At 37.1% G+C, this 17,269-nt stretch overlaps 1 protein-coding gene across 1 annotated transcript in view; it reads right to left on the reverse strand.

The window, feature by feature from the left end:
* CRYBG1 (crystallin beta-gamma domain containing 1) overlaps nucleotides 1-17,269 on the reverse strand; it is a 274,835-nt gene that overhangs the window by 164,418 nt on the left and 93,148 nt on the right. Inside the window, 1 exon segment of the mRNA XM_020976947.2 lies at nucleotides 2,479-2,620. Within this exon segment, the coding sequence (XP_020832606.2) occupies nucleotides 2,479-2,620 (142 nt within the window).

Below are 17,269 nucleotides of genomic sequence, written 5' to 3' on the forward strand. Positions count from 1 at the left end.
TATTCTCTTCCCTGCCACTGCCTCCTAATGTCTTTAGGGACTTACCATCTACCCTTCCTCTCTGCCTATCACACCCCAGACACTGTCATCGGACCACTCAGCATCAGTCCCTCAGCCTGATATCAATAGCAGGAATAAGATACCCCTCTCAGGTTAAGCTCATCACCTCTAACCCTATCACAATGCAGCTGTGGGACAAGTGAAAGTTTCTCATGTAAGATGTAAGCTATGCTCCATAAATGTAGTGAGATTCAGCATGAGCTGGGCCTAAGTTTCACTTTCATTTCTGGGGAAGGGGGTTGGCACCAGCTGCCCCCCCCCGTTTTGTAACCACCCCCTCTTTTGTTTTGTACTGTATCTTGACCAAATTAGGCAATCCTCTAGCTCCCAAACTTGTTTTGCGTAAAATGTATCTCTTGGGTTCTAAATACAGACTGTGAGGTCTATTGCCTCAACCAACCAGGATAAAGAGACTGAGAGAAACAAGTGGGGAGGGGGGTTTCTTGAAGTGATTTGTCTAAGAGTATATAACTGCTTGCTGCTGTTTGTGCTGGGCCTCACTACTCCAGTCCACCCTGGGTAGGTGACGCCCAACCCTCGTGTGAGACTTGCTAAAATAAAACCTTCTGTTTTCTACCTGGAGAAACCTCTGAGTTTTTATTTGGGTAAGTGGTCTCAATTCCACTCATCCTTCATTCTGGAAGAGAACCAGTGCAGCTAACTCAAGTCTTGACTCATACATATAACCTCCCTCAGCCTGCTTTCCCCTCTGATTGGAGGACTGGAGAGTAGAGTGACAAACTCCTCCAAATGCCTTCCTTTTTTTGAGGGCAGAACCTGGACTTTTCAGCTCATTCCACTCTGCATCTGTGGCTGTGCTTGGTTTCAACTACAGAGAACAAGATGCTCCCATGCTGGTACCCTCTTTTCTCTCTCTCTCCCAATTTCCTGCTTCCTTTTCTGTGTGGTCTCCCCCATTGGACTGTAAGCTCCTTGAGGTTAAGTAAAGTATTGTCTTTCTTTTTATTAAGTGTATCCCCAGTGCTTAGCACTGTGCCTGGCACATAGTACTCATTTAATAAATATTGACTGGATTGGATTAATGTAACTGAAAAACTCTTGCACCTTGCATCCGCCCCTCAACCAAACACTTGGGAATTCTAGGTCTTTCCAGGGGCTCTGCAGAAGAACTTTGTTTTACATGTTGCCTCCTTAAGAGCTGGAACCATATCAATTTTTCTATTTGTATCCCCACAGCTTAATGCACTCCTTCCTTGGTATATAGTAATTATTTAATAAAGCACTTTTCATTTACATATTCATTTTCTTTTCAAAAAATGTATGTAGCAGTTATTTACAGTTCCATATAAATCCTCTTTTGTTTTTCTTTGTATACTGAAATGTTCATGTTTGTTGGTAATTACATTCATAACAAAAAAGAAAATTCAAAAAAGGCAAATTAAAACAAAGCTTTGGTCATGGGGCTATGAAGCAACATTTTTGTTCGCACTACTCATGATATGTTCATCTGGTTTACTCTTTCTGAAGAGTAATCCAATAACATGTAAACAAGAATTACAAATCTGAATATACATTTTGATCTAGTAACAACACTCTAGGAAACATAGTGTGCAGAAGTAGGTTAGAAGGGGGAAGAAGGGGTATTTGTTCAAAGATAATAATTGCAGCACTAATAGGATAAAATTGATAATGATGCAAATACCCTACAATAGAAGATTTAAGTCTTTTTAGTCATTTCTGATACTTCTTTACCCCATTTGGGTAAAAATACTGGAGTGGTTTGCCATTTCTTTCTCCAGCTCATTTTGCAGATGAGGAACTGAGGCAAATAGGATTAAGTGACTTGCCCAGGGTCACACAATTAAGTATCTGAGACCAGATTTGAACTCATGAAGATGGGTCTTTCTGGTTCCAAGCCCAATGCTCTATCCACTGTGCCACCTAACTGCCCATATAATAGGAGAAGAGCTAAGCAAACTTGGTACATTTTTTAGAAGTAATACTATACAGTTATTAAGATGGCAGATATCATGGAATGTTAATATATAGATTTTTTTCATAAAATATTATTAAGTAAAAATTTAAAAAGAACATAAGAAAGTATGTAGTGATAGAATATGGGAATATCGAAATGCATATAATAAGAAAGATTAGAAGAGCATCTGCAATGACCTATATCAGGCCTGCACAACATACAGCCCACAGGCAGCTTGCAACCCGCCAAAGGATTTCCAGAAGCCTGCACAAAATGTAGAGGATGTAAAGCAGGCCTGCACAACATACCACCTGTGGGCTGCTTTGGTGGTCTGCAAGCAGCCCACAGGCCATATGTTGTGCAGGCCTGACTCACGCAGTCTAATGTTTATGTGGTTCTTTAATTTTCTGTAAAATTAAGCTCCTAATAAAAAAACAAAAACAAAATGTTCAGTGCCTCAGCCCAAACACTACCTTCATTACCTTTTTGAGGATTCCAGTCTCTGTGGGCAAAGGGGCCTGTACTTCAGGGGCGATCTCACTGGGCTGGAGTTCCCTGCAATGTCTTGTATATTCTGGTGTTTCTTGAGGAGCTTCATGGTTTCCAACAGGTGGCTCCAAAACACTACAGGGATTAAAAATGGAGTCATTAAGATGTGAATCCTTCTATGAGTCAACTTTGGTCTTGAAGCTTACTCTAAGGAGAGTCAAACCAGAGAAGGAAAACTATAGACCAATGTCCCTAAAGAATACTGACAAAAATTTTTAAATAAAATTTAAGCAAGGAGACCATCACAACAAAGATTAAATGCTATGATCAGGAATGTAAGACAGATTCAATATTAGGAAAATTATAATCTACCATATTAACAACAACAACAAAAATTATATGACTATACCAATAGATGCAGAAAAAGCTTTTGACAAGATACAACACCCAATCATGTTGGGTTAAAAATACTAGACAGCATTGGAAAAATGGATCTTTCCTCAATATGATGAGCAGTATCTACCTAATGGGCAGCTAGGTGGCACTGTGGATAAAGTGCCAGGCCTGGAGTCAGAAAGACCTGAGCTTAAATTGAGCTTTACACAAAATAAACAAGAAAGACGTTAAGGAGGTGAATAGAATTTTAGATAAGTCAGATATGGTTGGCCTCTGGGGAAAACTGAATGGGGATAGAAAGGTGGTACATGGAACCTACACAAAAACTGACCGTGTACTGGGGCATAAAATCTTCACAATCCAATGCAGGAAGGTAGAAATATTAAATGCATCCTTTTCAGATCATGATGTAACAAAAATTACACATGATAAAGGGCCATGGAAAGACAGACTAAAAATTAATTGGAAACTAAATAATCTAATCCTAAAGAATGAATGGGTCAAACAACAAATAATAGAAACAATCAATAACTTCATCCAAGAGAAAGATAATAATAAGACAATTACCAAAACTTATGGGATGCTGCTAAAGCAGTTCTTAGGGGAAGTTTGCATCTCTAAATGCTTACATGAATAAAATAGAGAAAGAAGAAATCAATGAATTGGGCATGCTACTAAAAAAACTAAAAAAAGAACAAATTAAAAATGCCCAATTAAATACCAAATTGGAATTCTGAAAACCAAAGGAAAGATTAATAAAATTGAAACTAAGAAAACTATTGAACTAATAAATAAAACTAAAAACTGCTTTTATGAAAAAAAACCCAACAAAATAGATAAGCTTTTGGTGAATTTTATTTTTAAAAAAAAAGAAGAAAACCAAATTACCAGCATCAAAAATGAAAAGGGTGAATTCACCACCAATCAAGAGGAAATCAAAACAATAATTAGGAACTATTTTGCTCAACTACATGCCAATAAATTAGTGAAATGGATGAATATTTACAAAAATAAAAATTGCCCAGCTTAACAGAAGAGGAAATAAAATACTTCAATAGCCCCATCTCAGAAAAAGAAATTGAACAAGCCATCAATGAACTCCCTAGGGAAAAATCTCCAGGGCTAGATGGATTTACAAGTGAATTCTATCAAACATTTAAAGAACAATTAATTCCAATACTATATAGACTATTTGGGAAAATAGGTGAAGAAGGAATCCTACACCAAATTCTTTTTATGATACAAATATGATACTGATACCTAAACCAGGAAAACAAAAACAGAGAAAGAAAATTATAGACCAATTTCCCTAATAAATATAATGCAAAAATTTTAAATAAAATATTAGCAAAGAGATTACAGCAACTTATTTCGAGGATAATACACTATGACCAGATAGGATGTACACCAGGAATGCAGGGCTAGTTCAATATTGGGAAAAGTAGCAGTATAATTGACCACATCAACACACAAAACTAACAAAAATCATATGATTATCTCAATAGATGTAAATTGAGCCTCAGGTCCTTACCAGATGTGTGACCCTGGGCAAGTCACTTAACCCCTGTTTACCTCTATTTCTTCATCTATAAAATGAGCTGGAGAAGAAAACTCCAGTATCTTTGCCAAGAAAATTCCAAATAAGGTCATGAAGAGTCAGACACAGCTAAAATGACTAAACAACAAAAAATATCTAAGTTAAAACCAAGAACCAGCATTATATATAATGAAGAAAAACCAGAGATGTTTCTAATTACATTAAGGGAAAGGAAGGACATTCATTAATACCATTACTAGGTGATACTAACTACAGTGATAAGACAAGAAAACTAAATTGAGGGAATAAGTATAGGCAAAGAGGAAATAAAGTTATTTTTACAGATGATATATTAACAACAATAGCTAGCAAGCTAGCATTTATATAGCATTGTAAGGTTTACAAAGTACTTTATAGATGTTAACTTATTTGATTCTCATAAAAATGAAATAGGTGCTATTGTTATTTCCATTTTACAGATGAGGAAAAGTGAGGTATAAATAAAATGACTTGCCAAGGGTCAAACAGCAAGTAAATAAGTATCTGACAAAGGCACAAACTCAGGTCTTCCTTACTCTAACTTCTGTACCTATCCACTGCACCACCTGGCTGCCTATGATATGGTTTACTTAAAAACTCTAGAGAGTTGATTAAAAAATTAATTGAAACAGTTTAGTTCAGCAAAGTTACAGAATATTAAAAAACACAAATCATAAGCAATTCTATATATTAACAAAATTGAGCAGGATTTTTTTCAATACTTAAAATAACTGTAAAAATATAAAATATTTGGGAGTCTACTTGTCAAGACACTCATAGGAACTATATGAATACAATGCAAACCACTCTGGTACACAAGTACAGAGCAAAATATTTGGATAAATATTAGTTGCTCAAGGGTAGGCTGAGCCAATATGACAAAAATAACAATTCTACTTAAATCAATTTATTTATTCAATGCCATATCAATCAAACTACTAAAGGATTACTTTATGTTGCTGGAAAAAAAAATAAAATTTATTTGGGACTTCAGAGGGTATCCAGGACAACAGTCACATTTTATAGGTGATGAAATAGAGGTCCAGAGAGTTTAAAAGACCTGCCTAGTTAACAAATGGGAACCAAGAATGCAACATGGTGGAGACAATGGGAAGTCCTGGGTGCAAACACCATATCAGACATACCAGCTTGAGAACTCCTGAGTGAGCTCCTTGACTTCTTATAGCCTCAGTTTCCTCAACTATAAAGTGAGGATAATAATAGCACTTAATTCATAAGGTCACAGGTGATAATAATAACATTTCTATAATGCTTACTATGTACCAACCACTGAGCTAAGTGCTTTACAATTATTATCTCATTTGATCCTCAGGATAACCTTGGGAAGTAGGTGCTATTATCATGCCTATTTTATAGATGAGGAAACTGAGGTAAATAAAGATTAAGTGACTTGCCCAGGATCACAAAGCCTCAAACACTTGAGGCTAGATGGTAGATTTGAACTCAGGTCTTCCTGACTCAGCGATAAGCACTCTATCTACTGTGTAATGTGTAATGGTTATCAAATAAAAGAATGTAAATAAGCACACTGCAAATAATAAAACACTGTGTAATGTCTGTTATTTGTCTAAAAATATAATGAATTTCCCCTTGTGCCATGAAATAGAAGGAACAACCACCAAAGACATAATGTGCCCTCACAAAGTTTTTTCAATAGGGATTTTGTTATTCTCTTTCTCAATGGGCAAAGTGGAAAAAAGAGAGAGATTATTTGTCTTTACAATATTGTTATGTAAATTGTTCTCCGAGTTCTGTTCATCTCAGTCTGCATCAGTTCACAGAAATCTTCCCAAGCTTTTCTGAAATTGTCCCCTTCATCAAACAAGAATGTTCCTTTTCATTCTTATGTCATAACTCATTTAGCCATTCCCCAGTTGACAGACAACCTCTCAGTTTCTAATTCTTTGCTACCACAAAAAAAGCTGCTATAAATTGTGCCTCTTCCTTTTTCTTTTATCTCTGGAGTGTATTGGTATTGCTGGGTCAAAGTGTATGCACTGTTAGGGCATACATTCCACCAAATGCATTAATGTATCTGTTTTCCCACAGCTTCTATAGCATTTGTCATCTTTCTTTTTTGTAAACTTTATTAATCTGATGGATGTGAGTTGGAATCTGAATTATTTTGCTATACATTTCTCTAATTATTAGTGATTAAGAGCATTTTTTTCATATGATTATTGATAGCTTGGATTTCTTCCTTTGCAAAGTATTCATAATCTTCAACCATTTATTAATTGGAGTATGGCTCTTACTTTCATAAATTTGAAATAGTTCCCTATATATCTTACAAGTGAAACAATTTACTACCTCACACCTATCAGATTGGCTAATACAACAGAAAAGGAAAATAATAAATGAGGAGGAATGTTGGAAAATTGGGACACTAGTGTACTGTTGGTGAAGTTGTGAACTGATCCAACTATTTTTTTTTGTAATTGTGGTTAAGTGACTTGCCCAGGGTCACACTGCTAGTAAGTATCAAGTGCTTGATCTGAGGTCAGATTTGAATTCAGGTCCTCCTGACTTCAGGGCCGGTGCTCTACCCACTGCGCCGCCTAGCTGCCCCTGATCCAACTATTTTGTAGAGCAATTTGAAACTATGTCCAAAGGGCTATAAAACTGTGCATATCTTTTGATCTTACAATACCACTACTAGGTCTATATCCCAAAAAGATTAAAAAAAAAAGTAAGGGAGGAGGGCCTATTTGTACAGAAATGTTTATAGCAGCTATTTTTGTCGTAGCAAAGAACTAGAAATTGAGCCCATCAATTGTGGAATGGCTGAACAAACTGTGGTATATGATTGTAATGTAATACTATTGTGCTATAAGAAATAAGAGTAGGAACATTTCGGAAAGACTTATATAAACTCATGCAAAGTGAAGTGAGCAGAACCAGGAGAACACTGTAGATAGTAACAGCAATACTGTACAATGATCAACTGTGAATTAGCTATTCTCAGCAACACAATGATACAAGACAGTTCCAAAGGACTCATGATGAAAAATGCTCCACCTCTAGAGAAAGAGCTGATGGAGTCTTAGCCATGTAAGAGGAAGGAAGGAAGGAAGGAAGGAAGGAAGGAAGGAAGGAAGGAAGGAAGGAAGGAAGGAAGGAAGGAAGGAAGGAAGGAAGGAAGGAAGGAAGGAAGGAAGGAAGGAAACACTACAATCTGCACTCTAAGTTCAACAGCTCTCTATCTGGAAGTGGATAATATGTTTCATCATGAGTCATTTGGAATTGTGACTGGTTATTGTGTTCATCAGAGTTCCTAAGGCTTTCCAGAGTTGATTGTCCTTATAATTTTTTGTTACTGCACAAATTGTTCTCCTGGTTCTATTTCACTTTGCATCAGTTTGTACAAGTCGTCCTAGGTTTTTCTGAAACCATCCCATCCATCATTTCTTATAACATATTCCATCACATTCATATAACTTGTCCAGCCACTCTTGATTGAAGGATGACCTGTCCATTTCCAATTCTTTGCCACCACAAAAAAGAGACAACACATAAAGGGGGCGAGAAAGGGGAAAGAGAGGATCATGTGAGCAAGAGAATTCTGTTTACTGGATTGGGAACTAGAAAAAAAGGTCCTCAACAAGAATCCATTTATACCTTCATACATCTCCTACACATATTCTTAATCATCAATCATCTCTGAGATAGTTCCCCAATCACTGGGGTCTAATCAAAGGCATTTAGGTGATATAGTGAATAGAACATTGGACTTGCAGTCAGGAAGAACTGATTTCAAATCTGGCCTCAGACTCTTACTAGCTGTGTGACCCTAAGTGATTTAAATTCTTTCTCTCCATCTGTAATATCTCCTAGGATTGTTGTGAAGATAAAATGATATTGTATTTGTAAAGTGTTTCTCAAGCTTAAAAATCTATATAAATGCTTTTTGTTGTTATTATCATCAGGAATTTTTCATTGCTGGGATAACACAGGCAACTCCTGCTTGAGCCCAAGTAACTAGGACTATCTCAAAGATCACTGGTGCCTAAGTATTGGGAAGGGTGCCATAAACTCCTGCAAAAGATTCTATATCCAGCAAATCAGAGGTTCCCCTCATCACCTCTGTTAAATATCCAAAGCTAAAGAAGGGTAAATTACTGTTGCGAACCACACACAGAAGCCAAAGTACTAACACTCTGCTTTTATTCACAAACAAGCCAGAGAAGTATCAAAATAGGTAGATATGTGGTCATTTCAGCTTCTATAGTTTTATGAATATAAAGTATCAATAAAATGTTGTATGTAAACTTTCTTAAAAATTAAGTATTTTTTTTAAACAGGGGAGGAGAGTCCAAGTTCTTATTGAATGATTTAAGAAAGCATGAAAGCCAAAATAAGTAATTTCTGTACTTCATAAGATTTTTATGGAGGGAGGCATCTGTGAAAAGAAGGTGTCACTTCTTATTAGGTGATTTAAAAGGGACTGGGGGTGGCAGGAACTTTTCTAAAATTTTTACTGGGGGTTCCGAATTAAAACTGAGTACACTAGCACACACTTCTATAAAACCAAGACTGTACCAAACTAGAGTATTATGATGGCTTTGGAACCATAATGAATTAAGGAGAAGGAACTCTTGTCTCACGGAAATACTTTTTTTAAAAAAAGTAATGAAGTATGCTAGCCAATTAATTATATTTAGTTAAAGGTGTTACTACTCTGATTAGCAACATATGCCACCAATTATCTTCCATACTGTGAGATTAGCAAGTATTACAATCTTTAGAAATACGATACATTAAGGATAAAGAAAGTGTTTTTCAAGGATCTAGTGACTAGATTGAGTTGTTTGGGGATATAAATAGTGTGGCTAATAACTTAAGGTCAAATCTTTCCTTGAGAAAGGCAGAACTGAGCTCAGGCAATTTAGCCAAACAAACCGATTTTCACTAGAGAAAGAACAATTTTGTGGAGCTCAGATTCGTTGATTCTTGTCCCTGTCTATTCTAAACTTTCACTCTTTGATTCATGATCTTCATCCTTCTTTATTCCTTTTTCAGTCTCTTTGTGTTCCTCATGAGATCAAACCTTCTAAAGTACCAAGTTGGAGGTCCCTCTTCACTTAATTTCTATGTTATTGCCTTGTAGATTCATGCAGGAGCTAGTGAGGACAGAAATATTGCCCCATGGTAGAAATTTCCCTTTGTTCCTGATAGTAGAATCAAATTCTACCCTCTGTCCTCTTCATGATCATTTTCTTTTCCATTTTACATGGAGTTTCCTCTCTGAGTTCATGCCCTTCCACCCTTCTAGATAGCAGGAACCCCACCCTCCCGCCCTGCCTCCCCAACCCAAGGAGTTCTATTTCTCCTCATGAGGCAGAATATCGTCCATTAGATGCATAAGACTCTGTCAGGGGAAGTGTTTTCCTTTGCAAAAATCCCTGAAGATAACCATTATGAGGTTTTCATCTCCCACTGTAGAATTTCTCTCCCCCATGAGAGTGTTCTCCACTGGAACTCCCTCCCACCACTAAGTCAACATCTCCCTTTCTTTCCTCTTGCTTCAATCCTTCCCTTTGCCACCTCACCCATTTTCCTCAAGTCCCTCTTCTTGCTAAGAGATCACAGCAGTTATTAAACCTTCATTGTTTATCATTGACTTGATTGGGCATATCAGACATCCCCCTCCATCTTTTACCATTTAGATCTTCCCATTCTGCAGTTTAGTTCCACAAAATACACTGATTCACAAGTAGGGAGGGGTTTTGAGGTTTAATCCATCATGTTTCAGGACTTCTCCTCCACTAGCACTTCTTTTATTTAAGTTTCACTTTCATATAGTTTAGGAAGAAATCTCTTAATGTCTCTGTTATTTCTCCCCCCTTTTTTAACCCCATAGGTGTCTTTCTTTTTCCAGCTTTTTTACATCCTTTTAATAGTCTCTAGAGAACCGATAACTTATTTCCATACTTGTGCTTTACTTGGTAGTCGAATTTAATTACCTTTCTTGTTTTTCAGTTGTCTGGGTTGTTTGCAAATCAAATTATGTGCTCGAATTTTTTTTTAAATAAGAACGCTTCAAATGCCTCTCTTATATTGAAATACATGTTTTTTTCATTGACCATTAGGCTCATATTTTTATGTTGTTTTGGGTTGCATCTTGACCTCCTTTGCTTTTCTAAATATATCATTCCATTTTCTTCTTTATGTTTCTGGGGAGTGTAGAATAATCTTGTATTATTTAAATTTCCATTCTTTTATATTTGAAAGGCTTGCTCCTGGCTGCTTGCAGAACTTTTTTGTTATTAGAATTATTCAATTTAATCACTACATTTCTTGCACTTTTTAGTTTTAGGCTTGTTTGTTTGTTTTTCCTGAAGTCAACATGAGAATTCTTTCTATTGGTGCTTCATTTTCTGCATTCAGAAGTTCTGGTCTGAATTATTTCTTGCATTATGAGGTTCAGGCTTCTTGACTTGTCATGTTCTTCTGGGAGGCAAATGATTCTTGAATTGCTTCTAGGCATCTTGTCTTTAAGATCAAAGAATTTTGTTTATAGTGTATAGATATTTGTTGAGTACAGAGATCATGTGTTCTTTTAAACTTCATTTTTTTTTTGCTTCTCTTCTTCCAGATTGCCCTTTACTTTGATGTAGTTGTATTCTCTTTTTCAATCACTCTCTTTTTCATTTGTTTGGAGAGTCTTGGCATCATGAATTTTTTTTCTATTCTATTAATTGTTTCTTTTGGAGAGTCTTGGCATCATGAATTTTTTTCTATTCTATTAATTGTTTCTGTTCTTTCCTTTTTTTTTAAGGCAATTGGGGTTAAGTGACTCGCCCAGGGTCACACAGCTAGTAAGTGTCAAGTGTCTGGTCTGAGGCCAGATTTGAACTCAGGTCCTCCTGACTTCAGGGCTGGTACTCTATCCATTGCGCCACCTAGCTGCCTCTCTATTAATTGTTCCTGCTATGCCATATATTCTGTCATTTGTTCCCTTTTAATGTCTTCTTTCCAAAATCATGATTTCTATCCTGAGCTACTTAGGAACATCTTGCTGTGTTTCCATGCTCTTGTGAGAATCCACAAGACTCTCTATTTTAGCAGTGGTTGGTTTCATTTCCTTTGTTTTGCCATAATGTATTTAGAGATGTTCTTGGTAATTTAGATGTTTTGGTAGCCACCTTTTTTTCTGTTTTAAAGTCTTCCCTGCTGATTTATCTGCTTGTGTGCTAGGATTTTAATAGAGTGTTTTGGTCTTTCCTTCTGATATTCCCCTATTGCTCCTGTTATGACTCCCTTCCCTTTGATAACAGGTTTACCCTGGGGGTTAGTCCACAAAGATGTCTTAGCTTTCTCTTACAGGGGTGAAATCAATTTTAACCAGCCTCAGTTTTTGTCCCAAGTGACTTCTGTGGGAACAAGGTTGACATTGGGTGGATGCCAGTCTCTTATCCTTTGGGCCTGGTATGGCCCTTCACACATCATGGTACCCTGCCTTTGTATCCTCATCTCTTTAGTTCTCTGGTTGAACATGGCAATCCCCAGTCAGAGTGAGGTTCTGGTTTCCTTCTTCTCTCCCACTCTTCTGTAAGTGAGTAGGTAGAGTTGAGGTTTGTTGTTTATTGCCACAAAATGGGAGATGGCAAAGGCAGGGAATGCTGGCAGAGATTATAGCAGCACCAAGGAAATTACTGAGTGAATCTCAGAATAGAAGCCAATGGGTAGAGTTATACACCTTGTCAGAGCATGAGAGATGAGGGGTTGTAGGTGGTACTGAGTGAGCAACATTATGTTTATTCATGAGGCATAACCTGGATAGCATTCTTGGTGTCCTGGCCTGTGGAAAGAGCTATAATTCTTCTACATCTGGCACATAATTCCTCTTTTGAGTACTTCGTAGAAACTGGAGAGAATATTTAAGCCTACATCTTATTTCATCACTAGCTTTCTCATTCACCCAGATTGAATGGTCAGCCAGACTCAACAGTTCTAGTCCCAATCTATTAGGATCCCAGAAGGAGAAGACAGTGGCCAACAAAGCCAGTTGAATCAACAACTAATTGCTAATCCCACAGTCCATCCTCCATTCCCTCTTCCTTGTTCAACTTCATTCAAATCCTGTACTGACACATGTTCTCTCAAAACAAAAGCAACAAGTTTCAATGTCACAGTGGCTCTCTGCCCAGAACTTGAAATAATATCAGTACCTTCCACAGTAGGGAAAAATAAAGCCATTTATATAGACTATATAGACCATAGATTTCAGAGACTCAAAAACTCAGTCTTGGGAAATGTCTCGCTTCTTTCAGAGATATGCTTCCAAAAATCTGATAAAATAACTAGAGGGGAAGGCAAGTTCAAGGTAAGGATTAAAATCAAAGCAGTTTGTAGGTAACAAGGAAGGAACTAGTAGAAATTGAAGATGAAAGAAAGAAAATAATGGCAACTAGGTGGCACAATAACTTAAGAGCTGGACTTGAGACTCAGATCCAACCTCAGATACTTACTAGCTGGGAGATCTTGAATAAATCACTTAACCTCTGTCTGCCTCAGTTTCCTTATCATTAAACTAGGAATAATAATAGCACCTACCTCCCAGGGTTGTTATAAGGATAAAATCCTAATATTTGTAATGTACTTTGCAAACTTTAAACGGCTATAGATGGCAGAGCGGAGAGAGTGCCGGCCCTGGAGTCAGGAGGACCAGAGTTCAAATCTGGCCTTAAACATATAACACTCACTAGCTGTGTGACTCTGGGCAAGTCACTTAACCCCAAATGCCTCATAAAAAAAAATCAAAATCTGGCCCGAGACACTTATTAACTGTGTGATCCTGAGCAAGTCACTTAACCCTGTTTGCCTCAGTTTTCTCATCTATAGAATGATCTGAATGAGGAAATGGCAAACCACTCCAGTATTTTTGCCAAGAAAACCTTAAATGGGGTCACAAGAAGTTGAACATGACTGAAACAAATGAATAACAAAAACTGGATGATGATGATGATGATGATGATGATGATGATGATGGAAGCTAAGGCAAGCAAGCTTCCCAAAGAAGATAGGAGGTCATAGTATTAAGCAGAAAGGTTAGCCTTGGCAACAAGATAGCCTAACTCCTCTCTCAGAGAAATGTAAAGGAGTAGAAGATGAATATTTTTGAAGTATAGTATAGGGGGGATGAAGAAAATTACTACCAATAGATTAGATTTTTTTTCAATCAAGTAGGAGACCAGTTATCTACTGAGACAGGAGAACTGGGTACTTGAGGGGGATAAACTTTGGATAAGTTTCTTTGCAAGGTCTGACAAAGTTGGCCAAAATAAGAGAATAAAAGGATTGCTGTAAGGGTCCAATTGCCTTTAGAGGATATGAATTTGTGGTGGATCTAGTCAGCCTAGTTCAGTAACATCCTCCTGAAGCACTCAGTGACTCAGGAAAGGGAATGGATTAGGCAGAAAATGGGGGTGACCCATTGCTGGGGATTGGTGGAGCACAAACTGTGCAAAGACAAAGAAGTAAGGTATTACAAAATGGCAGGCAGGCAGTGCTGTGGAGCTGGTTAACTAGAGGGTCAAGACCGGGAAGAAATGAAACTCTCTACAAGGATGCCAGAAAATCCTGGTGATCCTTCTTCTTAAATAATGTAGGGAATAACCAAAAAGACTTGACATAGCTAAGCATTGAGTAAAAGCATCTGGTGGCATACTATCCTCCAACCCTCTTGTGGTCAACATTTTTACATGGTCACTGGTCAAATGCTTATAACAGAGACCTTGTATTATTAGTATTTTTTGCCAAAAGTCTCCCAGTAAATATAAAAAATAAACAAGGTAAGAAAGATGAAAAACAGAAAGAAGAATTTTCATAGAAATTAATTTTATGTAAACAAAAAGCAGGGGGAAAAACCCTTTTATTCACGATGCTTGGGAATTATGGTCGATGCAAGAAATAGTTGTGATGCTGAGATGTGTTGCCTAAAATAATACTGTGCTAGCCTCTGGATAATCCAAATGGTTTTTGAAAAGTAGCTGCTACACAGGAAAGAAAGAATTAGGTTCACATCATTTGGAAATCCCCTGAAGAGATTAATCTTTGCTCACACCTGAGCACACAGCAGACTTCTGGGCAGTGGTATCTTCATTTTGTAGAGATAGAACTGGACAAGTATTTACATTCCATCTAAAGTTCAAATGTTAGCAAGCTCCCTAAGCATCAATGAAGATTCATTCATTCAATAACCATTTATCAAGTGCTAACCGATGCTAGGAATACAAAGACAAAAGCAAAAATCCCTGGCCTTGGGGCAGCTAGGTGGCTGCAGTGGATACAGCACTGGCTCTGGATTCAGGAGGACCTGAGTTCAAATTTGGCCACAGACACATAACACTTCCTAGCTGTGTAACCCTGGGCAAGTCACTTAACCCCATTGCCTAGCAAAAAAACAAAAACAAAAACAAATCCCTGGCCTCAAGTAGTTTACATTCACTATATTGAAAGGAAACAAAGTATGCACAGATAAGTAAGTGTTAAATATATACATATTAGGTTAACAAATGGTTCTTGACTGACTGTATAATTTGGGTAAGGAAAGCAACACTAACAATTAAGAGCATTAAGGGAAGTATTTGTACAGAAGTTTGCACTTCAGCTAAATCTTGAAGAGAGCTCAGAATTCCAATAGGCAGAGGAGAAGAGGGAGTACACTCTTTGCCTATGCAAAAATCTATTCTGTTAACTATCTTTTTGTTTATACTTCATTTCCAAAACTAAATATTGTGAATGGCCACTAATGGCCTCCAATCAAGTACAATCTATTGAATTACAAAGAACTATAACAATTAGCTTATTGCTGTGAAACAGTTGAAATCATATGATAATAGCTAAAAGTGAAAAGAGATCCTATACAAGGCTCCTCATTTTCCAGATGAAGAGAGGTGGGATGATTTGCCCAAAGTCACAAAGCTAATTAATGACATTGTCCATGCTAGAACTCAGGCATGGTAATGTTCTACCATGTAGGGAAAAAAAGGTTATGCATGCATTTGGTCATTATTTCCTGCATTTCTCTTTAACACAAATGTATTTCTTGAAAGTTTTACAGCAAGTTACTCTGCCTTACTGGGCTTATAAATAAGTTTTTGTCATTTGGTCATTTCAGTCATGTCCAACTCTTCACGACTCCATTTAGGGTTTTCTTGGCAAAGATACTGGAGTGGTTTGCCATTTTCTTCTCCAATGGATTAAGGCAAACAGAGTTTAAGTGACTTGGCCAGGGTCACACAGCTAGTAAGTTGTCTAAGATCAAATTTGAACTGAGGTCTTCCTGACTCCAGGCCCAGTAGTCTATCCACTGCACTTCCTAACTGCCCCTTTATAAATAAGTACTAAATATTTAACAGCTTCATAGTTATATTTCTCTTTACTCTATAAAACCAAACTGTCCTCCTCCATGGAGATTACCCTCTTAAAAAGATGAATGAAGCCAGCATTCTTTTCTACTTACTCGGAACTCATATCAAGGGTGATTCCCCCCCCCCCCCAGGCCAACAGGCTATTTTCAAGGCGTAGTAGCTTCAATCCATTTCAAATTTTCCTTTTGCCAATCTCCTTCCCCCACCCTCTCCTTTCTGTGGCAGCTAAACATGAAGGCTTTTTATAACAAATATAAAGCTAAATGAATTTAGACAGCTACTTTTGCCTTTAAGGTAATGTATGCGAAAGTGTTTTGACAATTGGAAGTGTTAAAAAAAATATTAACTGTTGAATATTAATACCATACTACCACCTAGTGTTTACTGGAATACACGTGAAGAAGAAAGGGGGAAAGGAAGAATTCTTTTGGCTATTTTTTTACACCACTTCTTCCCTCTTACATATATATATATATAGTCAGGGAGGGGAGAAGGATGATTAAGGATTGCCCTCTTCTGTCCCCCCAAATATAGCCTCTCCTTGTGTATACATTTTCCCACCATTAGTGTGTGTCCTTTGGGTGTTAGTAAGTACTGTCTCTGTAGGCACAGTTTTGCCAAAGCATTCCCACCCACACATATCTTGATGATTTCATCCTATCTTTCTTCCTGTAGATGAGGAGATATCAGTAAAGAAAGAGAAAAGGGGATAGAATAGAATGCCCAAGTTAGAGAATACAACCTTAGAATTTCAAAGGGGGCAGGGAAAGGGGTGGAAAAAGAACCAAGCAAAAAGTGCACAGCAGAGAACAAAAGAAAAATTACAATGAAGTAAAGATGTACAGCTCGCAACACTATGTGTAGTATTTATTATTATCCAGGCTTTCTTGAAATGAAAATTTATGGCTATATATTTTGAATCCTCTCTTATATTCTGCTGTGCATATAACATGCTTTTTTCTTATTTTGTATTGGTTTCAATATTTAAGTTTATGATATATTTCTTTTTCTTTTCTCTATTCCATATTTGAGTTCTGGTGTTTGAGTCTAAAATAAAAAAAAAAGAATTTCAAGGGAGCTATGAAGTCAGTAGTTCAACTCATAACCTAATCATAAATCCTGCCTATCACATCATTGACAAATGTTCATCCTCATTCCACTTGAATGTATCCACCAATGGTGAATTCACTACTGCTCAGGATGGTCCTTTCCATTTCTGAACAATGCTAATTAAGCAGCTAAGTGGTGCACTGGCCTTGAAGTCAGAAAGACTTGAGCTCAAGTCTGGCCTCAGATATTAGCTGTGTGACCTTTAGCATGCCACTTAATTTCTGTCTTCCTCAGTTTCTTCATCTGCAACATAGGGATAACAATGGCACCTACATTGTACCTACCTGTCAGGTTATTGTGAGGATA

Source organism: Phascolarctos cinereus, unplaced genomic scaffold (assembly GCF_003287225.1).
Source record: "Phascolarctos cinereus isolate Bilbo 61053 unplaced genomic scaffold, phaCin_HiC Scaffold_5;HRSCAF=322, whole genome shotgun sequence".
Classification (NCBI taxonomy): Eukaryota; Metazoa; Chordata; class Mammalia; order Diprotodontia; family Phascolarctidae; genus Phascolarctos; species Phascolarctos cinereus.